Raw genomic sequence first — 27,739 nt, 5'->3', positions numbered from 1 at the left:
AAGAGATTCCTTCAATCAGAAGGAGACAGACTTCATGTTGCAGTCATATGGTCATATGCAAAAAGTGTTTGTTTTTTTCATAACATGGATATCAGATTATTTAAGTGAGGGGTTTTTTGGGGGGGTCTGAATCAGGCCGTCTCTGTTCCTTCTGCAGCTTAACCTGATGGATGAAGGACAGCTCTGCTTTTCTTTTCACCTTTGTTTATATCCACGTTGTATTGACTTTCAGACACGAGCTGGGTTTTCCCTTGTTACTACTGACAGCACATCTGTCTCCATTAGAGCACTATTGATGTGCTGCTGTATCTGACAGTTGAAAAGAGGAATCCCATTGTTCTCCACAATCAGCCACATAGTAAACATGTCTGAGTGCGTATAGTATTATTTTGCTCTTGACCATGTGATCTGCTGAATCTTGGAACCCTCCGACATTTCACGTGCATTTAAACAGCCTTGCATGTTTTTCTCATTTATTACCAATTGCAGAGCACTGCAAGCCGTCACATATTCCAGCATCTGATAGTGTGAGGTCATGCATGATGAATTCATGATGTGCTGACAATCAGTAGAATCAGAAAAAAGCATCTAGATAGTTTGCCAAGATTTGATCCCTGATGCTTTCCAGAGGCCAGCCCCTCGAGTGGATGATGCGCTTCATATAACGTGAGAAAAACCTTGGTTGTGTTCCACTAACCCTAGAAAGCACAGGCCAACTCCAAACTGTTTCCACCCTTTGAGTTCAAGCCTTTAGTTGTAACTTATGCAGAGTTGTTTTTGTATGATTGACTTTCAAGCCTAATGAAGAGATGTTCTTTTTCACATGTATTATTACAAGCCTAAATTAACACTCACATCAAAGTCAAAATGAATAACTTCATGCTGTGGGTTGCACCTTTTTTAGAAACAAGCAAACAAGTGCTCCCCCACAAATTAAGTCGACTTGCCTGCACTGTTGAGTATTGACTCGAGCTTCAAAGCCGCCTTTGAGGTTGCGGTAGCCTAGGAAAAGTGATTTCTGAAAAGATTCTCGTCCATTTACAGTGGGGATACGATGCCAAATCTCAGGCCAGCATGTGTATATGGAGACTAGTGGATGATGTTTGCTCTCTGCAATGGTCATGGGGTTTGAAAAGACATGACGGCTGAGCATTAAAAAAGCCTCATCAAAGCTCTGTTCCTCCGCCTATGTCTGAGCTGTGAGCAGGAACGTATGACCGGCTGTCAGAACAGCACATGGTGAAGATCATTATCTTCACATGGCTGATGGTGCCTTGTGGTTTTGGATGAATAATAGATACTAAGTGCACTAAACTGGTGAGGCTATGAGTCACTTTGGGGAGGCTGGATTTAGACTAACTGTACCGCTGCATCAATCATAAACATGAACTTTTCGGACATTTTTGTTTGCTCAAGGTTGACTCTGATGTGGAATGTGTTTTGAAGTGGTAATAATGACGTATAGTAATCCTTGGTTTGCATTTGAACCTATCTGTTGGAATTTATTGGATGATGCGCAGGAACGAGAGAGGGAAATGTGGAGAGTGAAATAGTCAAGTTTGAATAATGTCTAGATTGTAATATAGCCGTAATGTTTAAAATGTTATTTTACTGTAAGGCCGGTCCTAACTGCATAGTGAAATACATGGTGATGTGAATCACGTTGTCTTTTGACAGAGAATTAATAGTTTTAATTTTTTATATAGGTAAAATGCCAAAGCTTTGTCGATTTCAGCCTCTTAAATGTGATGATTTTTTTTTTTCTTGTTGGCATGCAAGTTTGATGAAAATTATATTAGAAAAATAGTAACATTCTTAGAAATTGTTACTAATTATTAATCTATTAATCAATAAGAACATAACTGTGAGTCCTGATGGATATGTGATTATCCTTTTAAACCAAAATGTAATACAAATTCATATGTATAGACATTTTGTCCTGGAAATCAGTGCGTGTTGGGCTATGTGCTTCCTGCAGTTCACAAATTTTACAGTCCAAACTATGGTCAGTGTGCTTTGTATAACCTGATTAGTGTAACCGTACCCAGCAGCTTGTTAAGTGCAGACCACTGCACTTTCATAGGCTCCAAGCATCTTTTAATAACACATTTTTGAGAGCCACCTATGCTGTATATAGGTTCAGTCCTGACCAATCAATTCCACCTCTTTCTCCGCATTGTAAATTATTTCCCCCTCTATCCCGGTGTCTTTGATGTCGACTCTTGAGAGGCAACTCACTGCAGGAGACCACTGGATCCTCCACTAATGATCTCTACCCGGGCTTGGGCTCCTGCTTTAATGTCTTGCATAACAGTTGTTTTTTTCCCTCTTCAGATATCAGCTGTACGTAGTGTTCTCTTTCAGTACAATGGATCATCTGTTTCCTCAGATGGACACTGGGGTACAAATGTTGTTGTGATTACAGAGACCTTCAAGAACATAAACACTTGAGCCCTTGTGACTGCTATTTTCGAGGTTGTAGTAGATTTAAGACTTTATGCTGAATCAGATGCTGCTTACAACCAAGTCATTGTTTAATAGTAAAAACAGCTTCGATGTGACATGTACACTTTGTAATTATAAACTGGTGGCTTTTTGAATGAAATTTGAATCAACAGACAAGAAGGTTATTGAATCTACATTGTGGGTGATACTCAACCCCTGTATGTTAATTGGTGGTTTCACTGGTGTGAGACAAGGAAGCGTCTTGTGTCACATCATTTTCATATTGTGGTTGACATTATCACACAGAATATACTGTTTCCAAATAATTTGACTAATTATACAGAGCTATACGTGGACCTGACTCGACCTGCTGAAATTATCTGTCTTTGATCAGCAGTGACATTGACTGTGTCCTTCATTACATCCTCCACATTAATACAATGGAACCTTTGACACCACAGCATCATCTTGAATGATGTCTCAGCCTGTGGTCCATTCACATACATGAAAGCTGTGTGTTGTCAATTATTAACTGACCTTTATTCAAAGCTATTCTGGGGTGCAGCACTGTGATTTAGCTTGCTAAGTGTGTACTGTAACATATTAAGCTGTTGTGCTTTGAGACAGTGTAGCGCACTGTTGACTTTTTTCCACATTTTGTGGTGTGGACAGTCACACAGTAAAGAAGTAGGAATTTATGTGACCAATCTGTGCCGTAACCCAAAATGAAAAGCTTTAATTTCAGCAGATATTCTTAAAAAAGGGATGGGGGGGGGGGGTGTTAATCTGCAGGTATTCACTCTCTTTGTACTGATGCTTAGGGAAACATGTTGTTGCTAAATGAGGCTCGTCACCTGTCTGACACCATCCCTGCTGTGAAGCTTGGTGGCAGATTCAGCTGTTTTACAGGCAGCAGATAAGGCACATGCCATGCGAAAGGGAAAATATAAAAGTGAACATCATTTAAAGTGGAAAAACAGGGATTATTTTTCAAATGAATAAAATTAAAGCTTCCTGATTAAATAAGGCCAACAATTTAAAGTCAGATGCTATGTGATGAGATCCAATAATTACATTTTTAGATTATAAACATGTTTTCCCCTTGCCATAATCTGTAAATCAGATGCAGTCCAAAAAATGTTGGTTTAATCTATTTATTTTAATAACAAAAATGCTAAAAATCTTGTAGATTTTGTTATAGGAGTCACATTAAATAACTTTCTGCTTGCCCTAACAAACGTATCACTGTCATCCCGCTGCCCTCAGCTGTTTTTTTTTTTTTTTTTGGTCTGACGGTGATTGGCAGGGATTGCAGTTGCTTGTGACACCTGGACAGAATCAGCAGTCTGAAGTGTTGCAGTGGATCTGTAACTGTAGTCTCACCTGCCAAATTGCTCTTGCAGTATTGAATGGCCTGTCAATGTATTGGATGTCCAATTCAATCTGCTCCTAAATTGAGTGCAGATAGCAGTGGGTTTAATAGCCTGGTGCCGGTGATGAGAAAGCAAGGATTTTGTTTAGCTGAGCTCCATGCAAGCAATCTACATTTCTAAAATGCCTGTGGTGAGAGCAGACGTGGATTCAGCATTAGTCCGCATTCACTGATAGACACATTTATTGCACTGCAGCTGGAGCCAGGTTTTTTTTTTTTTTTTTTTGGGAGGGGGGGCGGGGTCAAGGAGACAAACAAGTAAGGAAACCTCATATATGTCACGTAAAGTTAAATATTGATTTAACCTTTAAAATAAACACCTATGATAACACTATAGATGACGCTTTAGGCTAAATTCTGGGTGTGAGTCACTGCTGTCAGATCACACTCAATCCAGAACATGCATCAATGTTTTCTTTTTAGGAGATTATCAGTCTAATTAATAATCTCTTCACATCATGTCTTCATACTCTCGCATGTGTTTCCAAGTCTTTTGTTGTCATTGGATCATGTCCCAGCAAATTGTTCCACTAATTGAAAAGAAGAAATTGGCACTCCGTGTGTTTTGTGTGTGGAAATTGTAGCAATCCTGGCAACTGGCAGCTCAAACTAAAATCTGACAGATTACCTGAGTGAAATCAAGCTCGGTGAGTTGATAAGAACGCAGGTTATTATGTCTGCTTGCCTCTGCAGACCGGACATTCCAGTCTTTACTATGAAACCCCAGTGGTTTAGTTTAATATCAGGGTCACAACCTTGGCAGGACATGAAGTTAGATTGAGACAAAGCCAGCCTGACCACAGTGCTGAGTGCCTTTTTATTTTGGTCATAGTCATCACAAAGTCTAGACATGGCAATTCACTCCTTGGATCTCTGGACTCCTTTCAGACAGCCTAAGCTCAGAGCTCATGCTCTCTTCCTCCTCTGTGTGGCTGTCGGGGTGTCTACACCCTTGACTAGCTTGGGGCATGTTTAATGTTCTGTGTGCATGCAAAGCTGATTCTGTAGCACATGATGCAGGCTGCAGCTGAACAGACGTCTTTATATCCTCACTCCCCCCGTCCTCTCCCCCCGTTCCCTCCACTGGTTCTATCTTCTCAAAATGACTCCGGCACTGCTGTCACTGCTGACGCGATAGCCACACGACATCACTGGTGCTATGACAACAGCAAGCCCAGCCTTTCTCTCATTCACAGGTCCATTTTAGGCTGTTCCAAATTATGCACTGCAACACAGTTTGACTGCGACCTTTCAGCCTGCGTTGCCTTTGAGGTGATGAGAAAATTTGCCTAATTTATTTATTATTCAACAACAACAATTCAAACCGCGAAGGACAACGGATAAATGCAAGATTATTTATTGAAAATAAGGTTACATTTAAACTTCCAGTGATCCATGCTGAGAAATCCATGCCTGAATCTGAGTCTGACTTTCAGAATAGTTGTTGATCTTATCAGGTTTTTGCACAATGAGTAGGCTGCAAGATTTAGTGTAAACATGATGCTTCTCATATGGGAGTGGAGGGGCAATTACAGAGGAGACGAGGGAGGGAACATGCATTCCTGTTGGCAGTAGGTTTGTAGTTTAGGGGGATGGAATTATAGAACGAAGGAGGGAGCAAGGAGGGAGGGAGGGAGGGAGCAAGAGTGTGAAAGAGTCAGCAGCAGGAGGAGGAGGGGGGATTTACAAACAGTCACTCCCTCCCTCCTTCTCCCTTCCTCAGTTCTTCAACTCATCCTTGCAGGAGAAGTATCAATAATCTCTCTCATGTGGATCTTGAAATTTCTGTTTAAGTGATGTGTGGGATTTCTCTTGCTATTGGGAGCAGAAGCAGAAGTGACACTTCCTGGTAGTACATAGTGAGGTAAGTCATTGTACACTATTTGCACCATTTATTCTGCTGCTTTGCAACACTGTGTGCCTGTTTATTAGCAGATAGAAGAGACAAATGGCTCTTCAGCCTCAGGACTCCCACCTCCCAAAAGAGGTGCTAAATTACTCCAGTTTTAGTCTCACACACACACATTTAGCCTGTAAGCATAGGTTTCAATGTATTTCAGAGTGCATTTAAATTTGTCAGATGCATCCAAAGCTCTTGTAAATGTTGTTGTGCTTTAGGGGTTTTTATTTTCCAGGTATTATCGTGTGCGGATGTGGTTTTCCCGCTAGTTTGCATCAGTGTCTGCATTTCCATGCTCTTATCTGAGAGGTGAATGTATGTGTTTGTGTGTTGTAACCATATACCGGGGGTCTTCACAGCCTGTGCTAAGGGTGGGGTTCCCACCTCATGTTTGTACCTGTAGCACTCCTAGTGTAGGACACAACTTCACCTACAACTGCATGCAGCGAGCCATTGTGTTGCCCTCCATTCAGTGCCAGACGCAAACAATGCAGCTTGTGTCCGTGTCATTGTAATGACAAAGCAGTGGTGGCGGTGGTGGTGGCAGCGGTTTTGTGATGCTGAGAGAGAGATGATGAATTGCAAATGCGGGAGATGGTCAAAGTCAAGGAGAATTCCCAGGGTGCATCCTAGAGGGGGGCTGCAGGACTTTATGATGTGTGAGTTCATTTAAAATCCCAGCTTTGTGTTTGAAAAGCCCGTTGTGTGACTCCTGCGGTGGGGAGAGGGGTGAGAAATGGTCATCTGGTGTCATAGTTATGGAAATGTATTGACCGTTCGAGGCTTAGCAGGACAGGAGGTCAGGCTGCAGCCTTCAGGCTTGTAAGTCTCAACAATGCCCCTGGTATGACTGGAGGAAAGCAAGCTGTTTAAAAACACAAACTCTGAATTCTTCCCAAAGCTTTGTATTAAAACATACACGACATGACCCTTTCCCTCAAATTGAATCAGGTCTAACTGAGTTACTCCCCTGAGAGGAAAATAATTGTTATCACTGATTGGTTTGCATGGTCTTGTGTCATAAGCTTTACTTGATTTGAAGTGTACAATGGTTCAGAACAAAGGTTATATTGTAGATTTCCAAGCCAGCAGTGTTCATCAGAGATCAGGTGGTCTTTCAGATCATAGAAGTTGAACTATATATGGAGCACAACCCAGCATGACCGTACACGCAACACCCCAATTAGGTTTATTTTAGGCACTCAATTCAAACCACTGTGCTTTGCTTCATTTAATTTGTATGGGTTTTCATCTATAATATACAGGACTGTATTAACTAAACTCTGCATATTCTAATGTAGCAAAAAGTTTGGACACTGGTATATTAGAGCCACTGGTTATTTCTTACCATCCAGGACACTGGAGCTTAAGCTTCCATTAAATCTTGTTTTTAAGTTGCCAGTCCAAACATGTGTGCTACACTGTGAGCTTCAGTGGTTTTGTTTGCTGAGTCAGACTTAGATTTATTACCAGTATCTCTAAACCGTCTGCTGTGCAATTTCCTCCCATAGCTGTAATGAAATTAAGAATAAGCCACATATTTCTAACATAATAATACTGGCAAGAAATGAAGGCTTTCAATCAGTAAATACAATCTAACATTGACAACTTTGAGGTATTTTCCTTTGTCTGACAGCCGGCTATGATATATTATATGATCATGATGGTTGCATAGCACTGCAGGGCTAATGCCCCATTGACGGTTCAACTGAAGAGGGTACTTGCTATCACAACATGTAATTGAACTGCAGCAAAATAATCATTTTCCACAGAGCTGTAGTCATTTTTAAAGTGTGAGTTTTTCCTTCATATAAATTCTGACTAAAGTTTTCTTGTTAAAAGCCTCATGACAGAGCTCAACAGAGTGAAATTAACTCTCCCCCTATCTTAATGGTCATTACATTAACTTTGCAAATAATTAGCTCTCCCTACATTTGCTAATACTTTGTTTTATGACAGTACTAGTCTCTATCATTATTCTTACAATGTTCCCATATTAAGTGTTTGGCTGAAAATATGTGATAACCGAACATGTCATTATAGCAGTTCTAGCAATGCATCAGCAGGGTTAATTGTGTTGCTAATTAAAAATGTTAGATTGGTAGATTGGATAGGTTTTGCAGCGGAAATTAAGTATTACCTGTACAATACAGTGGCATTTCACTTAGTCCAACAGATCCTTGTCCACATTTAAAATAATTTGCTCATGTCTTTGTGTTCACTAAGACATTTCAAAACCTGGTAAATAGGTAAAGGAGCTGCAGTCCAGCTGTGAGGTGACTCTCTCAGTGACATTTTGGGCAATACAAGAGGTCTGTACTAGGAACTTATCACAACCACTTGAAGTAAGTGGACTTTTTTTTTTTTTACCCAGCTTTGTGTAGTCATGTGTATCAGGACCCAGCTCAGCTCTGCTTCAGTGCACAATGCAACAAAGCAGCAAGCTGGGAGCTGCAGGGGTGTTATGGTTGAGGTGGTGCTCAGGGACGACTTCTCAGTGGATATGATTTAGATCTCACCAGCACATGTATGTAAACGTTAGACATATTGCAGGTAACTGATGGGAAAATAGTTCTTATCTTCATTTGGAAACATTTTGACTTAAGTGATAAGTTTAGTAACAGATTTACTCATCTGATTAAGCACAGTCTCCTGCTTTAGTCCAAGTCAGCAACACAAGATAAAATGTGTATCCCTCATTAATATTGGAATTAACATGATGAAAATGAGCTATGACACTGACCTAGATGTGTTTTTGAGTAGAGTTTGGGTTGTGCGTCTGTACTTGTGATGCTTCATAAGAGGAACATATTCAAAACTGAAGCCATGCTTGGTATTCCCACTCGCTGACCTGGAAACAAATGGTTGCTTCTGTGGAAGATCCTGAGAGAACCAGATGAGAAAACACATTTCCAGTGCAGGGTTGCAGCTCTTCTGTGTCCTTGGCATTGTGCACATTCTGTGGCTGGCAAAAGGGACACTGAGGCAAAAACAAGTCAGCTGCCACCCTGAGATTGATAGGTGAATGGCTCACCCAGCAGTGCATGGATGGGCTTCTGCTCTCTGGGCATCAACAAGCATTCAGTGCTGTTTTTTGTGGTATTGCTGGTTTATTGAATACGAGCATTTGTTTAAATTTGAATTTCATATAATGCAAAAGTCACAAAGCTAGCTGAACGACTGATGACCAAGTCTGGTCTCCACACTCACATTTAGAAACTAGTTACCACCAGTTTAGATCCATGTCTATCCAGACGCATTTAGCATGTAGTAAAGAAAAAGGAATATAAAGTGCAGGTCTATTTTAATGTTTGATAGGGAACATAGCATAAAAATTGATTTGATTGATTGACGAGAATGAGAATGGGGTGGATGGACACCTACAGCCACTGCAGAAGCTTCAATTAACTTGAGTATAGAGAAAACTGCAGTAGAGGCATGTTATGTCAACAGAAATGTTTGAAAAGTATGGTCTTTTTGCTACTTTCCATTGAAAAATAAAGCTTAAAAATGTTCTCCAACAGTTTTCAGTTCTGCAGGTTTTGACCTTTTGACCTTGTCTTGCTCTAGTGAGAAAGCTGGTCAAACACATCACTGTAGGAGAAGATATATTGCTATGGGTATCACTCAATTGTTTCCACAAGTATCTAATTTCAGCTTACTGTTGTTTTTACAGAAATATCAGCATTGCTGGTACTCAGCAGATGATGTTCCCTGGTGTATGCACCACTTTGCCATTGCAACAGAAACCCTGCGTAACACCAGACTTTATTTTGGTAAATAGTGGGTCGAAGCGTTGATACCTCTGGTCACAAATCTATAATCATAAAACTGCCGAGCACATTCGCTCCAAGTGTGAGGGGGGAAATTGTTGGGTGTGATAGGAGTCAGCCTGTGGAGGAGTGAATTGTGAGTCTGGAATGTGAAGCATGTAAAGGCAGACTCATATTGGTGCTCCTTGTAGCCAGGGGAGACCTTTTCACTGACAGTGACAGTTACAGGCTATGAGAAGGTCAACTTGTTAAAGTCTCTGGTGATTATAGTTGTGATTTTGTCACAGTGGCTGCAGCCTTTTTCATTACAAAACCCCTTTCTATGCTCTTCCCTGATGAATACTTCCATCACTAACTGTTAGTATTAGGTTTGGATTCTTGTGTGATCCTGCTGTCACAGGATCGTTTCATCAGTATTTGATGAAACTTCACATTATTGAAAGTTAAGATGAAGTGACTTTTCAATGGATTTATTTTATTTTCATTCCTCGCTTAACCAAGTATAAAGCTTTCATCTACAGATATCTGACAGCAGATTTACAGATCTAAAAGCAGTTTCTATGAAAATTTAAAAAGTGATCACTGATGCTCTTACAGTGTCCGACATAATTACTACAAATAAGAAAACAAGTAGTGATGTAGCCATTACAGAGGAAAATTGACAGTTGCCTTTACAAAGCAGATCTCATTTATTCTGGCAAATGCAAAATCATCAAAGGTGAAAAGAAGACCTTACATTTATCTCATAAACTAATGAGGATTAATTGGTGGCTCAGCTGCTCGTTTCACAGTGTTGACAGTCGTCTTTTCATCTGAGCAAGTTATCATTTGCTCTGATGCGGCAGTCTGCCTGGTAAAACCAAAAACATGACCAGGTCCATAGTTGAGATTATATGTGATAGTTTGAAGTGGTACATAGTTGATGGCAGATCATTTCCCAAATCCAGATTAGAGGAGTCACTTAAACCACAACCTGTATCCACCCCCCTTTATGTTAACAGTGCTCTGTGGCTTGTGTATACCTCCAATTAACAGCTGTTTAAGGACTTCAAAGGCTGTCAATGAGGAGCTAAAGACCCACAAGCAGGATGTGATCTGCTAGCACCTCAATTGTTACCCTGTGGACAAGCAAATTGCTTGCATTGATGATGAGGATGAAAGGACTCCTCCAAGTTGGCTGGAGAAGATCCATGTGGTCAAATTCTTTTGGCCAAAGTAGAAAAACAATATTTGCTCTCACCATTGCATTCAATTGCTTCTTGTAAATGATATTTTATGTTTTGTTTTGTTATATCACTGCTAATTTTAATGCATGATAAAACAGCATTTAGAATAGAGAAATACTTTCTTGGTTATTTTTGTTCAGCAATCATTTTGGACCATTGACCAGAGCTTTATTGAAGAAACCTAGACTTTTAGAGTGTAAAAAAAAGAGTTGTTAACCCATCTGAACTTGCAGCAGCTGCTGTACACAAACCAGTGACAGGTTTAAAACACCAGCAGAATCAGTGACCTCTGCAAACAATGGTTTCTTAGAGAAAACACTTGCAGGGACAAAGGTGCCGCACCAGGCTGAACAACAGCTGCTGCTACTGCCCAACAACAAGCTCCAAGAGCATAGCCTGTCGATTGATTGCAACAATTCACTTAATTCACTGATAGCCTATATCTTTTACTCCATTTAGACTCACTATTTTGCATTCTATCGCAACATTATGTGCACTTTTGTTTATCAAAACTTGGATGTGCATGCCTGGAAAAATTTGTTTTGACATTTGACATTTGAATTTTATAGCAACAGTGCAATGCCAGAATGTCCAAATCCCCCCAAAAAACACTAGGTTGGGTGACATTGGTCAGGCCAGTGTGTGTGCTTCACAGAAGAACATTTGCTAATCAAATAGAACATAGTTTGATGAGGGCAAACAAGGTAACTGTCTCTCTGCAAAGGCATGCTAACTCAGTATACCCATCAGCTTAACTTAAGCCTACTTAGCTCTGTGCAACATCTAAAATGATACCCATGTCAGTTTTAAATAATATAATTTGAGAAATAACTCACAAAACTCACATTAGTGTCCTACTTACTCTGATGTGCAAAGTGCCCAGACAGCATCACAGCATCAGCTTGCATAACAAACTACTTGCATAGTCAAAATTCAAAGTCAAATTACCGATCTACTGATTTATATTTACTGGTTGGCACCGTATCAGCTGTAGCTACTGTCAGACATTATTCTGTTTGATGTGTACTCACATCCACATAAAGGCTGCTCTCTACATTAACAATATCCCATAAGACACCACCATCTGAGCCTCTCATAACAGGGCCAGAGGTCACACAGCAACAGCATTTTCCACTCTCTTCAAACATTAAATGGACTCTACAGCGAATATAATGTGCAGTTTTACTTCACCTGATGTGACACATAATTGCAACTGCAGAGTTGCTGGTAAAATGGATATTAGAAATGGTCAATGGCAAAAGACACTTCAGACAAATGTAACTCTACGGACACATTTGGATAGATTTTGAGTTGGGCTGTATGAATCTTAGCTGGCCAGGCCAACTGTTGGCTAGCCCTGTTGCTTCATGATACATTCTGTGCCACAACTTGGCACAAAGCTATTCCAAGACAAGTCAAGCTGCTTTCATTATCACTGAAAGCCTCCTTTTCCAGCTGTTTGCTATTCAGAGTTTCTAGGGCTACAGATCCAAGTCAGAAAAATACTCTTTGGCCACATGACAGTGGTAGATAGTTTTCCTTTGAGCCATTAAGTGAAGACTGGAGGAAGTATTTTTCTTAGTTCATCAACAGCCCAAATTAATGCTACTCAGGTACAAATGTGTTTCTCCACCATGAAACATTTGAAAAGAGGATGCACAATTTGCTGCTGATGCTCAGCCCCCCCCCCCCCCTCCCCCGGCCTCAGCGGAGCACACTCGGGAACAGAAAATGAGTCATGAGAACAAGAGATTGCTGTTTTGTACTTCCATTTGCAGAGAAGCATATGACTCTATATCATTGGGAAAATGTGAGTTGTCTTGAGTGCAGTCTTTCAGTGGTAACACCCCCCCCCCTCCTCCATACAACCACTGTTAACTGTTATTATCTCTAGAGTCTGGAGTGTTCAGATTACAGGGTTTTGTGTTGGAGCTTGTAACTAGTTGGCCCAGTGCATTCTTGCCTTTCACCAGTGTAGTTAAGCTAAATAACAGGATTGCGTTTGCAAGAGTCAAAGTAAGATATAGTCAAAATCTGATTGTAAGCTCAGTTTGTTTGTATCTTCTGTAGTGTTATGTGTCTGATTTCAGTGAGTTATGCAACTGAGACACGTCCGTCCTCCTCAGATTTGTCCTCTGTATCATACGTTTGTAATTTTTTTTAGATGAAGCCCCTGAGTGTGGGAATGTCACCTGGTGTTTATTGCTGTCAGTAGGTTCTGTCCTGTTTTGAAAGTCAAATTGTGGCCATGGTGCAGGAATTGTCATCATTTCCTCAACCAATACAAACAATGTGACATTTTTTTGTCCTTGGGCATGTAAAGAAGAAGAGCAGGTAGGTTAGGGCAGTTTTCCTCTGTTCCTGTTCCAACAGGCCCAAGTATTTGTCAAATATAAGTTGAGCTTTAAAGTGGTTTTTAATAACAAAAACAACCTTAAATCTACCTGTCACATATTTCAAGGGTGACAACATCCCACCAGCTCAGGGAATGGAAATATGAATGTGACTCCCGCAAAACAGTTTCAGATATCATTGAGAAAGTAGTGAAATGGGGTAATTCTAGTATAAACCAGGAAAGTGTGATATTTATGTTTCAGTGCTGTCATGCAGATTAATGCCGAGTTCTAGATAACATTTAGTTCTAGATAACATTTTTGTAAAGTCTTTCCGACCATAAATCCAGACTTTGTCCACTGGGGATAGAAAAAGTAACCTAACCTATTCAAGTTAAATTTTTCGTTCTGAGAGTATAACATGAGAAGAAGTATCACCCTGTCTCTACAAGTAACTAAAGATTTAATAATACTTCAACTTACAGCTGATGGTGTAGATGACAAATCTGCAGAATAGATGTTTTGGATTTTATGAATTGGAATTTTGCCTGTCAGCCATTAACTTAGAAGCAGCTTGACGCTTTTTTATCTTCTGACTGTTTACAGCCTCCTAAAGTCGTATTATCGCTATTGTGAATTTATGTGCTTTTCCCTGAAGCTTTTGTGTTGCTGATCTTGAGTCACAATAAAACAGTTCTTCTTGTCTGGTCTGTGGGTGGCTGGAATCTCCTGTGGTTATGTATTTCATTAAGGGCTTGTAACAGATGAATCCTCAGAGCCCTGCTGTCCACTGCTCTAATGCAGCCGGCTGAAAATGAAAGGTGACCCACTTACTTGGGTCCTCGTTCTGTCATGCTGCCAAATTACAGGCAGCATTTTCCAGTCTAATTGCTGATTTCTATTTATTTATGTATTTGTGTATGAAGGGTGGTCGTGATGATACAGGCCGGGGATGAGGACAGTGACTCTGAGTGTTAGCAGGTATATCTCAAAGAACCCACTGAGTGTTTCTGGGGATTTGGTGCTCTAGCTTTTCCAACCTTGGTATTTCTTCCTCATGTATTAATAAAGAGCTGATGATGGATTCTGTGCACTAGCAGCATTGCAGCTTTAAGGGAATATAATGTTGGGAGATAGAGGCCACTGGAAACTTGCATTCAGATATTCCTGAGACTCAAACACATAAAAATGTGATGAATTATGAATGTATACCGTTGTAATAAAGATATTTTGGAATTGAATGAAGATCGGACCAAATAAATAATGCAGAAAACCACATATGTTAAAAGTATGGACAAACATTAAGGAAGTAAGACACAAACAATCATAATCTCTTGTGACTTTATAATACTGTATTCACAGTGTTGATGGAAAAGCTTTGGATTTAGTGATTAGTCAAACCTCTTCTGGGAACAGTGAGCTCAAACAAACTGGCTGTGGATCAGATCTGCACAACATCCAGGGGGGATTTTAGGCCATTCCTCCTAACAGAAGTGATTTATTTCAGCCATACTAGTAGGAGGTAATAGATTTACTTTTGATGTTAAGGGCCACATCCCACTGCATCACCTACTTCAGATGAGCCACCCTGACATTTTCCAGCGAGACACCTAGTTACATAGAAATTCATTCATCCCTCAGTGATGGTGAATTGTCCAGGCCAGCAAAGTAGCTGCGTCACACCATGATGCTCCTTTAATTGTTTTTCCAACTTTGGGATGATGCTTTAATGTTGGAATGCAGTGTCCTTTTTACACCACGCCTAGTCCTGTATGTTCCTCCCAGGCAATTCAATCTCAGTCTCATCACTCCACAGAACATCAAGTCAAGGTGCTGGTCTGGCTTGTTACTGATCTAACACACACCTTGGATCAAGCCCTAACACCTGTTAGTTTAGGTAATACCATCAGTTTAGTGGTATATTTTGGCCAACTTGCACTGTGAATGTTTGAATAATGTATTCAATATGGACAAGAACAATACAAAGTGTGTTATTATCTAAAATATATTTACCCATGCACTAAGGCAATTTTTTATACAAATAGAGATAATTCCGCTTCTTCTCGCCACTTTCTGCTTACTTGTTGGTGCATTTTTATCTTAAGCGCCTCTTCAAATCAGCCTCTTAACTAACTGTTATCTGTCTTAAAAGCGTCTGTGTTCAGGGGGCAGCGTTCTGTTATCTCTTTGAAAGAGGCAAAAGTAGCTTGCTGATTCATCGGGATCCTACTACAAAATGATTGAACTGTAGAGAGAGCTGTTGTCTCCTTCCATAATTTCAAGTTAACCATGATTGTATGGCAGATGAAACAAAGAGCTGCTTGTGCTGCTAAGATTGAGATCTGTGTCCCCGTGAATGTGCTGATTTGATAATGGCTGAGTGGACTTGCTCATGTTTGACCACTTACTTGACTTTGCTCTTAAGAGTTTTGAGTGTAATTTGATTTATTTTATGCGCAATTCTCCTTCTTTTTCTCTTTGAGTTTCCTCTCTGATACATCCTCCCTCACTCCGAATGAGCTACCTCTGGTAGACAAAGTTAAATGACAGTGCAGTAGTCACAGTAATAGGCTTTTTAATAGACATTAAAAAAATTCTTCTAATATCTGTGCTTGTTTTGGTATATTGGGTGACCCGGTGGTTGAAATATTTCAGGCCTGAGCAAATTATATTCTCCCATAAATTGCTAGGTCACTGCACAGTGGGTCACCTTAACTGTACTGACTGAAGAAACCACCTCTTCAGCTACTTAAGCCCCTCTCACTGCTTGAAACAGTCTAATTGATTTCTGTCCAATTTCATATGAACTCTGAAACCACTGAGAAAAACAGCAAATCCACCACCGTAACAAAACTGCACAGCTTCTCTATAAATAGCAGAAACTTCATTTACAAATGCAGTGCAGTAGAGCTGTCAAGAAGATGCTTGTAAGGCTTTATTTATTGTATTTACAGTTTGATGAGGCCCCGTGTGACAATCAGGTCTTCATATATTGGCTATTTTGTGTGTCTTCAGGGATGACATCTGCAGCACCACTGAACGGTCACATTAGACATAATGATGACGAGCCAGTGAGCCTCAAAGTAGCCCTCGGTGTAATGTCTGTGCTCGCATTTTGTAACATGTGAGCATTTTGTCCCTTAGTGAATCTTATTTCCTGTAATGAGTGCAGTGGCATTTCATCCTTCTGTTCCAAGTTTCCTTTTTCTTTTCTAGCTTTCCTCTACTCCAGTTGGATTGAATGAAGCAGGCAATAACCTGCGGTGTTTATGAAAAATAAATGGACTTCCGTCCGCATCAAACATTGTGCATTGCAGTGCCAGTGAGGGGTGATGAGTGAGCAAAATGAAGAGGGGAAAGGGAGCAACATAAGGTAGAAAAACAGGGTCAGCTCCAGTTTACGTAACACCCCTCTTCACAGTAAGCCTGAGTGCATGCAGCAGCAGACGGCGTCAGATACACATGCAAAAACATCGCACCCCCCAAAGGGTCTGTCCTGACAGGGGGCGGGGGGGAGTGCACATCAGGACGGGGGAACAACAGCCACTGTGTGGTTGGTTAATCTTCTGTCCCATCTGTTGATGGTCCCAGGCTTGGAACAGGACCTTTTTGCAGCAGACTATCCAGCCCAGGGCAGAGAGTTAGGAGTCCAAAAGTGCATTATGGTGAAAACCTGTGAGCTCCCTCCCCTCCTGCTACCAGCGCTCTCTAATGCAGGAGGTAGTGCCCGAGAATAGACAATACCCCATGGATGGTTCACTTCAGCTCTGAATAAGTCATGTTCACTCAGGCTGTCACAGTGTTCATATTGTCATTACGTCCCCTTCACTTCACACAGACCCTGTGCATGTTGCAAGGGCCTGAGTCGAGTGGATCACTTCCTCTGTCAAAGCAAGGGAGGTGTTCAGTGAGCTAGCTGAAGATAGCTTTCTGAAGCAGCAACACCTTAAGTCAGGGTCCACTCATAATTTCTCCACTGTTTTGTGTTCCTCTTTTTAACTCCTTAACATTAGTGTCTGCACCTGGTACAATCGAACATTTTGGACATACTACTGTAGTGAATCTTTTCATATCTTGCTGTTTCTCAGATCCTTATCTTACATCCTGATAATGATTGCTCCAAATTGCTTTAATTCAATTAAACCCTGTATCTTGCTCATACAGTATTAAAGCTGATTACATTACATTGCGTTACTGTGAATGTATACGGGGTCTTGGGCAAAGGAAAAACAACCCTTGCTTTGTGTAAGGTTTTTTTTTGGTTATTGCATAACAGGCCAAGCAGATGCATAGAATTTACATATCCATTTTTAGCTTCAGATTTATTTATTTTTTTAAAATATAAGCCAATGTAACTTGAGACACGCCTACTACCACATATATTAACATGATCTCTCATCTGGATGTGTCTGTCTTTTCAGAGCTTTGTGGATTCTACCAGCAGCTCAAGGATCAAACTGTGTGAAGATCCAGTGACAAACAAAATGCCAGAAAAACTGTTACGATCTTGCAGGTAGGCTTACATACAGAAACAAACCTTTTCATGTCTTACGTGTCATTTATAAATGATACATTACTGTATGTCCCTGTCTTGGGTTGAATTAATTGAAGTTGCATGTCCTTCTCTTTTCAGCCGCTGAATCATGGGAAATGTCGAGAGCCAGAACGGGGACCATGGCCTCTACGGAAACGAACGTGGCTACTTGTCACGTAAGCACATGTCCCGGTCTCTTCGCATCTCCAATAAGCAGTCCAGACGCTCTCGACATGCTTCATCAGGGAAAATAGAGCACAGGAACTCTGAGACGAGTACGCGCTCAAGTAGCACCCCCAGCATCCCACAATCCCTGGCTGACAATGGCCTTGAACCCTTCAATGAGACAAATCTCCTCCCAGACTTTGGAAGCCCCATCTGGGTGGATCGTGTGGCCATGAATCTGCGGCCTGTGTCTTTCCATAATGACCTGGCCAACCCCTCAGTGCACATGAATACAATGCACATAACCCTACCCGGGCCCACCGCGGAGGAGGCGCATGATGAAGACGGGTACACCGGCGAGGTAACGTACCTCCAGAAAACCCGGGACGGGACCAAGGAGACCATCAGCTTCAAGAAGAAGAGGTCCAAGTCTGCAGACATGTGGCGAGATGACAGCTTGGAGTTCTCCCTGTCCGACCTCAGCCAGGACAACCTGACCAGCACGGAGGAAATTATAGACGCCGCCAACGAGAGAGACTTCACTGACTGCGAAGGCCACCTGCAGTGCAGCCCCACAGACTCTGCTGACAGAGCAAACTCCCTGGATGAGCTATACAGTCAGAAGAACCCAGCCCGCAGGCAACCCCACGGCCGCTATGCCAAGTGGCACAATGCCAACAGGGCTATCAGGGAGGGTGAGGACGATAAGATGCTCTCCCCATCAGAGGAGGATGGGAACACTTACGGTGCATTTACTCTCCCCTGCCGGCGTTCCCACTGCCTGTCCGAAGGCCTGAGCAGCCATCAAGCCGCTATGTGTGCCAGTATGCAGGGCAGGAGGGCGCAGACTATACAGGTAAGATGTCATCAGCATTTTCACATTTTACACCACTAATTTAGCACTAATTAAAATGCGGCACATTTCATAGAAAATGGGGGGGGGGATCATGTTTTACATCCACAAATGATCCATGAAACAACCATTCTAACCTCTTACATTAGTGAAATGTCAGGGTCCTGCACAGTTGAAGCTGTGTCATGTGTCTTTTGTGCACATTAGACAGAGTATGAAAGCTGTGCAGAATCTTAATGCAGTCTTGGTGGCATCACCAAAAGGACAGCACCCCTCATTCATTTTTGTCCCCCTCCTGTTGTTTCTGAGTATTTCCTCTGCTGCATTCAACCCACAGATAATAAGATGCTGAAACAGATTAAGTGTAAAAAAAAAAAAAGAAAGAAAGAAAGAAATCTGTGTGCCAGGGGAGCGATGTGTTGTTTCCTGATGAAACTGTTGTTTTTCTCAGGAGAGGATTCTGTGATGATGGGAGGAGGAGGAGGAGGAGGAGGAGGAGGAGGAAGAGGGGGGCAGAGCTTAAAGTCACTCCCTGTTAGAAATGCCTCAGTCCTTTGTTATGATAATGAGGGGAGGCCCGTGGAAGAGTGTAACAGTAAAACGTGTATGGTGGCCCTGTCACTGCGGGGTACCGTCAGCTCCGGTGAATGGAGCTCTGGAGCGCATGATTGGGTCATGTGACCAGATGGAGATACTGAAGCTCGGTGTAACCCCCTTCATCTCCCAGGAGCCTTTGGCCATGTGGGTAGGAGAGGGCAGACCCTGCGGTGCCACAGGGAGGGCAGGCTGTACTGCACACAGCACTAGACGCTTTGCAGTGAGTAATTAATTTTGAGGAGAAAGCAACCCATGGACTCTCGTTAGGCCTCTGCAGCCAGTTTTTTTTTTTTTTGCAGCATGTTTGCTCTAAAAGAACTACTCCATCACTGTAGATACAGGTCAGAGCCACAGAGATAGATAGCTCAGTTGTCAGGAGAGGTAGGACTTGTTGTTGTGGACCGGCTGCCTCGTTAGTGATGAAGAAAACGTGGCTGCCATGCCGTCTCACCTGTCTTGTGTCTCTGCCGCCGCGACGCAGGATGTCACAGCCGGGGAGGGCAGCGAGTACGAGGACAGCGGCATCGACGGGGTGACAGCGGAGGCAGAGCACCAGTCCAGACGCTACAAGACCATGTCGGCCTCCTTCTCCGTGTGCTCGGCGCACGGCAGGAGCATGTTCGCCGGCAGCGACAGCGGCAGCAGCAGCGGCGGCGGGGCCAGCGAGTGCGTGCAGGGCGTGTACGAGAACTTTCGTCAGGAGCTGGAGATGAGCTCCTGTCAGACGGAGAGCCTGGAGGAGGCCGGGTCCGCCTTAAGCGACGAGCAGAGCACCATGAGCTCCGCCTACCAGTCCGACCCGCTGCTCAGCGTCACACAGGGGATGGTGCGCAAAGCCGGCAGACTCGCAGTCAAGAACTTTCTCGTGCATAAGAAGAACAAGAAAGTGGAGTCGGCCACGAGGCGCAAGTGGAAGAGTTACTGGGTTTCTCTGAAAGGTTTGTTATACCCTGAATGTGCCTATAACATTTACACATGACATGTATTCCATGACCTTGCTGTCAGTACACTTCAGTCAACACAACACGCTTCTCATGATGTTTAGATTTTGCTGACATGCTACTGTATGTCAGCTTGGGCAAGAAAGAAATACTCTAAATGTCATCTGCTTCAGCTGAGCTCAGTAAATCAAGCTTTAATTCAAGTGTAATACAAACCCAATCATCACATTTTATGCCACTTGGCTATGCCTGAAATCAAATCAGAGCTCTAATGATCATGATGCCCACTTTTCTGATAAGTCAGCCCTGCTGCACTTCTTAATGTTGGCCACTGGAGAGCAGAATTAAATAGCTTGTAGAGATCTGGCTTTAAAGCAAACAACAGATTGTCATTCTCACCAGCAGGCACCTGTTTTGTCGAGAAATAAATAGATTATTGTGATTTTTTTTTTTCAGGTTGCACTCTGTTCTTCTATGAGACTGATGGCCGTTCTGGGATTGACAACAACAGTATTCCTAAACATGCCATCTGGGTAGAGAACAGCATTGTCCAGGCTGTACCAGAGCATCCAAAAAAGGACTTTGTGTTCTGTCTTAGCAACTCCCTGGGAGATGCTTTTCTGTTCCAGGTAAGAGAGTTAAAGCTTAAATGTCATCTCATTTCTAAGTGATTGAAGATTCTGCTGTGGACAAACATTACCTTGACCTATATGTTCTCTTGTTTCATGCTCTTTGAAAACATCCTGATTTGCTATTATAATTAGCAGTGAACTGACACAGGGGGCGCAAAGAAGGGAGCTTTTTATTTTCAATGTCAAGTTTCTCGTGTGCAGGTGTTTAACATCTGACTTGATGTTGTTGTCTTGTTGTCCCTGCACAGACCTGCAGCCAGACAGAGCTTGAGAACTGGATCACAGCCATCCACTCTGCATGCGCCACCGCTGTCGCCCGCCAGCACCACAGAGAGGACACGGTGCGGCTTCTCCGCGCCGAGATGAAGAAGCTGGAGCAGAAGATTGACATGGACGAGAAGATGAAGAAGATGGGAGACATGCAACTGTCTGCCGTCACCGACAGCAAGAAGAGAAAGACAATCCTGGATCAAGTAGGTTTCTATTCTGCTCACTCAGAGTTCACACAGGTCAGGATACTTTGTCAAGGCTCCACACATTGATCTGATTGGAGGAATCTACAGATTTTTATTGGTTCTCTGAGGAAGTGATGGAAACCCCCTAGCAGAAATAAATGAAAACATGTTTCCCACAAATGTATATAAATGTATTATTCCTTTAAAGAGCATTTCTAAATTAAATTGCAATCATAATCCTGGGTACATTCTTTCCGATTTCTGTTACCAATTCAGTATTATTCAGTTTAAATAGTCAAATCCGGGGCTATAAACAATACATTTCAGGAACACTACATGTGTATAACTTCAATGCAACATGAGCAGAGCGGATTTTCCAAAAAGCCATGTTTCACGTTTGGACTATTTTTCTCCACAGTGGTCCCAGTTTAGGTGCAAACCAACCTATTTCATTTACCTATTTAAGTTAACTAGCTACACAGAAATGATGAAGTAACAGGAAAGCTGTGTCCATCTGTGAGTTTAGTCGAGTGCTCAGCAAATGCATTACATCAACATCTCATGCTGCTTAAACTGTTACATTTTCAAAGAGTAGGCAAACTGCTGCAGGTTGAACTTCAGCTTGAACACAGCAAACCACTGTAGAACTTGAGATGCCTTTCATCCATCAGTGTCCATTTCTATAGTGAAAATAACCAGAATTTATAAGTATTACATGCAACTGGGTTGTTCTAAGACAATAAGAGAAATAGGAGATGGACGAAAAATAAGGGAGATTAAGATTAACATATCTACTCCACTCATCCACTTGACACTTATCTGCCACCATATTTTTAGTTTCCTCTTAAACATTGTATGCCGTTGGCATCACTTGATAGCCTGCCATTCTTTCAATTAATTGAAATGCTCATATTGTCTTCAATAGGTCTGTTTACGGAGAAGGGAGATCAAATGGCCTTTGTTTGGTCAGTTAGGTAGTGCCTGGTTCTGTTTGGCAGTGTCAGGTTTCACATTGTGCCGAGCTGAATGGATATAGGCCTGCTCCTTAGAAAGCTGAAACACTCCCAGCCCCTATCTGCCAGTGGAATGTGCAGTATTGTCTCTTTCTCGTCTCTGGGCGACTTGGCAGTGATACAGAGCCCTCCGCCATGGCGCTGGCCGCCTCTTCGAAACATCAGTGCAGGACCGTGACTGGGAGGGGACGCCCCAGTGAATAATCACAATGTCCTGCTCTACTGCCCCAGTAAACATCAAATCATTAGGCACAGAGAGCATCGATTGGCAAAAGTTTGAGCAAACTGGTAAACGGCGCTTCTGGGGCAGAGAGATTCTTCATCTTGATCTGAAGGGTGACAAGCAAGAGCCATGATGAGCAATTAATGGGATGTAACCTTGTGTCCCTCTCACCCTGCAGATCTTCCTGTGGGAGCAGAACCTGGAGCAGTTTCACATGGATCTATTCCGCTTCAGGTGCTACCTGGCCAGCCTGCAGGGAGGAGAGCTGCCCAACCCCAAACGCCTCCTGGCCTTTGCCTCCCGCCCAACCAAATTGGCAATGGGCCGACTGGGTATATTCTCCGTCTCATCCTTCCATGCACTGGTAAATATCACCTCTTTGTTTATTAATGTTTATTTATGGTTTTAGGAAGCATTGTCATGCAACCCTTTTATATAACTATCTAAGGTTTGCATTTCATGTATTTAGTTTTAGATCAACATTTATCAGCGAGTACTTGATGGATCAATCTCTGGCTTGAGTATACTTCAGCGGCACCTTTCAGTTGTAGGATGAGGCTCTCTAAACACTATGTTGTCCTTTTTATAGAGGTTCCTTCCACTGTAAGCCGAGCAAAGACTACATCCCTTAAAAATACACATTGGCATCACTGAGTATACCTGGTGACTTTCCAGGCAGGGCAATTGATTCTAGAAACTAAAACATGTTTTGTCCAACCACTTTTTCTTCAACAATGACTGCTATTTTGGAGCAGGGACATGTTTGGGAGCCTTTGGTTCGGTTTTGGCCTCCCACTGCTGCACTGAGGTTATGCTCTCCACAGCTGAAGCACTGGTAGTACAGGAAAACATCCATTTGATTTTTGTATAGAAGTTTGTGGATCAGTGAGGCACTCTCTTCCCTCACCACCAACGCAGTGGTGCAGAGCAAGTGGGTGTTAGAGTTGTGAGATAGCAGGGTGGGATGTCTAACAAAAGACACTTTTTAACACCTCTGTCCCACGCTTCTTTTATCTCTGCTACACTTTTGTTCTACTCTAATTTGTTCATCTCGACTATCGGCGCTATGTCCAAAAAAGGCTGAGAAAAGTTGTCAGTACAAAAAAAAAGACAAAATGAGTGCTTTGGTTAAGTTCAGCGTGGGCTTGCTCCTACATGCACAGAGCTGTTTTAATGCCTGCTTCAGCACATTTTTAAAGACCTTTTACTTTGGCCTAGAAATGCCAGCTTTAGCCAAGTGCTCATGTGTGAAATAGACGTGACAGCTCTATATTTGGATGTAAAGTATTCATTAGAGTAAGACCCATGTGACCCCTTTTCATTATTCGTTCATTTGACCAGATTGGTTTGTTAAGGACAAGTTCCTATAGCAACTGCCTGGTGGAATGCTTATGATCATTTTTAAGCTCATGGGAAACATACTGATCATTTATATCTTTATACTACTTTTGGCATATGTGCTATTATTTTTTTGCACAGTTTGAACATAATTTCACTGTCCAATTTCATTTCATGCTCTTAATATGCTATGTGCATTAAATTATGCCAGCAGTGTTTGCTAAATGTGATGGGACATAAGGTCAAAGGGATTGCAGTATATCACTTGCTGTGTTTGAGCCCTGACTGAGATGGTATGTTTTTGCAGGTGGCAGCTCGCACAGAGACCGGAGTGAGGCGGCGAACACAGGCCATGTCTCGCTCTTGCAGCAAGCGCAAGAGCAGGTTCTCCTCCCTCTGGGGTCTGGACACTACCTCAAAGAAAAAGACAAAAGCCCATCCCACTATCAACCAGGTCTGTGAATGTTCGCATTCTCACAGATTTGAAGCAAGAGACTGAAATGTTTTGCTCATTTTGCCTTTTCCTCAAGTTTTTTTTATCCTCCAAAGCTCTGCTTGAGTTATGACACTTGACCTTTTTTTCTCTGCAGGTTTTTGCTGATGGTGAAGAGCCAGTCAAAAAGTCTGTAGATGGCCTTTATGTTGATGATGCTAAGGAACACAGGGTAAGGAGGAGTCATTATTTGTTTGCAGAAGTTTGACAGTGTGGTGTAGATCAAGCACGACTAGGAACTCAATCAACTAAATATTTAGCCAACATTGACATCAATTAAATATTGTGTCTCCTTGTATCTAGAGTCCCAGCTCTAACAGCCACTCAGGCACAGAAGTTGTAATTTTTCTTTCATCCCACTTAAGCCAACGCGATGTATTGTGGTCCTCGAAAAACGTATCGCAACTGCTCTGTGGGTGTAATGACGGTAGCTATTAAGATGGGAAGTACTGGTGACAGAGTACAGTTCGGAGAGTGATGAACATAATGATGTTAATTATCAATCATTGTAATCAAATCTAACTTTGCAGTAAAACGTGTTTACATAGTGAAGTTGAATCTGCTCTGAAGTATCTGACTAAATGAGGCTTTGAATTTATTTGTCTGTTCAAAGAAAGGTGAGGAGGGGACTGTGAAAAGCCTTCCACGGCCCAGCACAGAGAGCGACATCTGGGTCCCCGACCACCTCACCCCCTCCTGGGTGTGTCTGCCGAACGACCAGCCGGTGCTCACCATCATCCAACCGGGGGAGTCGGCGCTGTGTGTTCTGGAAACGATCTGCAAGGTAACAGTGTCAAGACTCAAATGGCCTGTGTTGACCCTGTGGTTCAGGATTCACTCCAGTGGTGTTTACATGACAAAGACACCGTTTTGCAGACTCAGAAAGAGAAAGACAGAACAATTGAATGTCGGTGCTATGATGCCGGGTAAAAACCCTCCTTCTGTGTCTTTGCCCTAATTTCACAGGCTCACCAGCTCGATCCCACCAAGCACTACCTGCGACTCAAATTCCTCATCGAAAACCAAGTGCAATTCTACATTCCTAAACCGGAGGAGGATGTTTGTGACTTGGTATGTACCTACCTGCTTGAGCAGTATCATCTTGTTCCTCCTTCTTCTCTAGACCGGGCGAGATTACAAAAGGTCAAGAAATAGACTTTAAGACATCCCAGTAATTTCACTGCAATGTGCGATGAATCCAAATATGCAAAATATACCGCAAAATGCAGTGAATTATTAATAGATTTTATACTTCTATGTACTCGATTTCATGTTTTCTCCAGTAAACTGCCTGTCCCCTGGACCAAAACGTAAAGCTAATTGTGAACAGCCTTGATAAGAATATCTGGATCACCATCAACATCATGTCATCATGACACCGACACGTACACACTCTGCTAGAAACGCTCCGTCTAAGAATTCGTAAAACTAATTTGCTCTGTCCGTGTTGTCAATAAGCCACCCACCAGAATATAAATAAAGTAGGCTGCTGCTCCGTGACTTATGTAACTTCTTTCTGTTCTTCACAGCTTTACAAAGAAATTGAGCTCTGCTCCAAAATAACAAAAGTGGTCCAGTTTGACAGAGACGAATCCTGCATGATTGGTTACGGTAGGAACCATTTTAAATTCCTCTGTTTAGTTCCATCCTGATGGATTATTATATCTGATGATATGATTTTGTTTTCAGTTTAAAGAATGTTATCAGGTTAACGTCAAAGATTTTATATGTGGTTTTTACCTATATGCTAGGTTTTTTTCACATCTATACCGCACAAATCCTCTTGATGTGTTTTCTATTAAAGCCACCTCCACACTCTCTCTCTTCCTTGTCTTCTCGCCTCTCTGCCTCTCTTTCCCCTCCTCCAGGTTTCTCCATTTCAGTGGTAGAGGAGGACGGAGTACAGCAGCTCTACATCACTGATGTGAAGGCGGGTGGATTAGCCTTCGCCAAAGGTTCATTACCCTTCATTTCCATCAAATGAACCCCCTTCAAAGATGCACAATCTGTGTCTTCACTAATGAGTTACCGCTAGACAAAAAATAAAAAGAATGTGGGGGGGGCATTGGCCATTTTCCTGCTCTTTACAAGTATTTTCAAAATGAAGCATTTTTCTTTGAGGTCAATAGACATTTTAACAGTTTTCTTGTTGGAAATGCATTAGTGCGTGTTTCTTCAATAGGCAGGGAGGGTTTCAGAGAACACAGCAGTTCTCAAGAGCACTGATTACTATAATCATAACCACACTGCCTCTCACTGGCCTTTGTGAAGGATGATGCTGAGTAGGACAACCCGCTGCAGCCTTTTCACATTGCTGCTCATGCGACAAAGTTCAGCTCAAGGTTTGAATGAGGTCAGAATATGTTGGAATTGATCACAGCGCAGCCAGATCACACGCAGTGATGCCAGATACTGGCAGTGTTGGCCCAGTGACTGACATTGAGCACAGAGAGTAGATCAGGCGTGTGGGTCTGAAAGGCAAAGAAAATATATCAGTCTCCACAGTTGAGGTTTGTTTTGGTTTCTTTCAATATGTCATCTCATCATCTCAATTAGGAGTTAAATGGTCGGTTAATCAGTGCTGAGAATGAAGGGCATTGTTGTTACCATCTCATATTACAGGAAATAGGAAATGTTTATCTAGTGCATGGAGGCGTGACAGGCACCAAATTGAATCAAAACTGATGATGATCCCGTTCTGCAGGTCTAAATGCTGGGGATGAAATACTTCAACTGAACGGAAAAGACTCCCACAGTCTCAACTTCTCGGACATGAAGGCAGCGTTCTCTCAAGCCTCGCTGTCTCTGACGGTCAACACCCTGCCTTCCGTGGACCGCCGCCAGCTGTGTTACGTGCCACCGCGCCGCTCAGATGCAGAGGAAGACCTCTACACTGACATCTTCTCCCAGAGTCAAGGTGAGCCTGACATCCAAATCCAGACATCCATCTTGATGCTTTGTCCCCTCACCCATTTAAAGCTCAATCATGTACATATATCGTACCTGTGTTCATGTTTATCAACGCAGAGTGATTACGCATCTCTAATCACTTCATACCAAAGGATGTTAAATGAACCAGAAAGGCCAAATTGGACGGATCTCAATCTCAGATTTTTCTTTGATTCTGAGAAGAAACAATTTCTTGCCAGTGTCCTTAGGGACACCTGTTTCATTTATGCAAATACGGTGAATCTACAGGGTCTTAATTAGACAGCACAGACGGCTCTCAGCTGTGGGTTGTTGCCTCATTTTGTGGCATAGACTGATAAAGCCAGCGCGTTTAAATGAAGGTCTTAAATTTAAATCTTAAAAAAATATTGCCCGTGCCTTGTCATTTTTATGGTGTGCTTGCGAAAATGCAGCATATTCATCTCATTTAAAGGAGA

General features: G+C 42.3%; 1 protein-coding gene across 2 annotated transcripts in view; it reads left to right on the top strand.

Annotated features, from left to right (window-relative positions):
• Positions 1 to 27,739, top strand: part of LOC146976286 (rho guanine nucleotide exchange factor TIAM1-like) — a 43,946-nt gene that overhangs the window by 3,692 nt on the left and 12,515 nt on the right. The window contains exons 1-14 of one of the 2 annotated variants that reach the window (XM_085795963.1): positions 5,615 to 5,741; positions 17,531 to 17,622; positions 17,743 to 18,664; positions 19,740 to 20,196; positions 20,656 to 20,828; positions 21,080 to 21,304; positions 22,701 to 22,886; positions 24,168 to 24,314; positions 24,451 to 24,525; positions 24,967 to 25,137; positions 25,320 to 25,424; positions 25,883 to 25,964; positions 26,222 to 26,308; positions 27,058 to 27,270. In XM_085795963.1, the coding sequence (XP_085652089.1) occupies positions 17,753 to 18,664; positions 19,740 to 20,196; positions 20,656 to 20,828; positions 21,080 to 21,304; positions 22,701 to 22,886; positions 24,168 to 24,314; positions 24,451 to 24,525; positions 24,967 to 25,137; positions 25,320 to 25,424; positions 25,883 to 25,964; positions 26,222 to 26,308; positions 27,058 to 27,270 (2,833 nt within the window). In that variant the 5' untranslated portion in view covers positions 5,615 to 5,741; positions 17,531 to 17,622; positions 17,743 to 17,752. Of the gene's footprint in view, positions 1 to 5,614; positions 5,742 to 17,530; positions 17,623 to 17,742; positions 18,665 to 19,739; positions 20,197 to 20,655; positions 20,829 to 21,079; positions 21,305 to 22,700; positions 22,887 to 24,167; positions 24,315 to 24,450; positions 24,526 to 24,966; positions 25,138 to 25,319; positions 25,425 to 25,882; positions 25,965 to 26,221; positions 26,309 to 27,057; positions 27,271 to 27,739 lie in introns of those variants that run through there. The other variant, XM_085795962.1, reaches the window with a different exon arrangement.

The sequence above is a fragment of the Trachurus japonicus genome, chromosome 13 (genome assembly GCF_045865225.1).
Source record: "Trachurus japonicus isolate A0001 chromosome 13, Traja_1.0".
Classification (NCBI taxonomy): Eukaryota; Metazoa; Chordata; class Actinopteri; order Carangiformes; family Carangidae; genus Trachurus; species Trachurus japonicus.
This window is presented reverse-complemented; position numbering and strand designations above follow the sequence as displayed.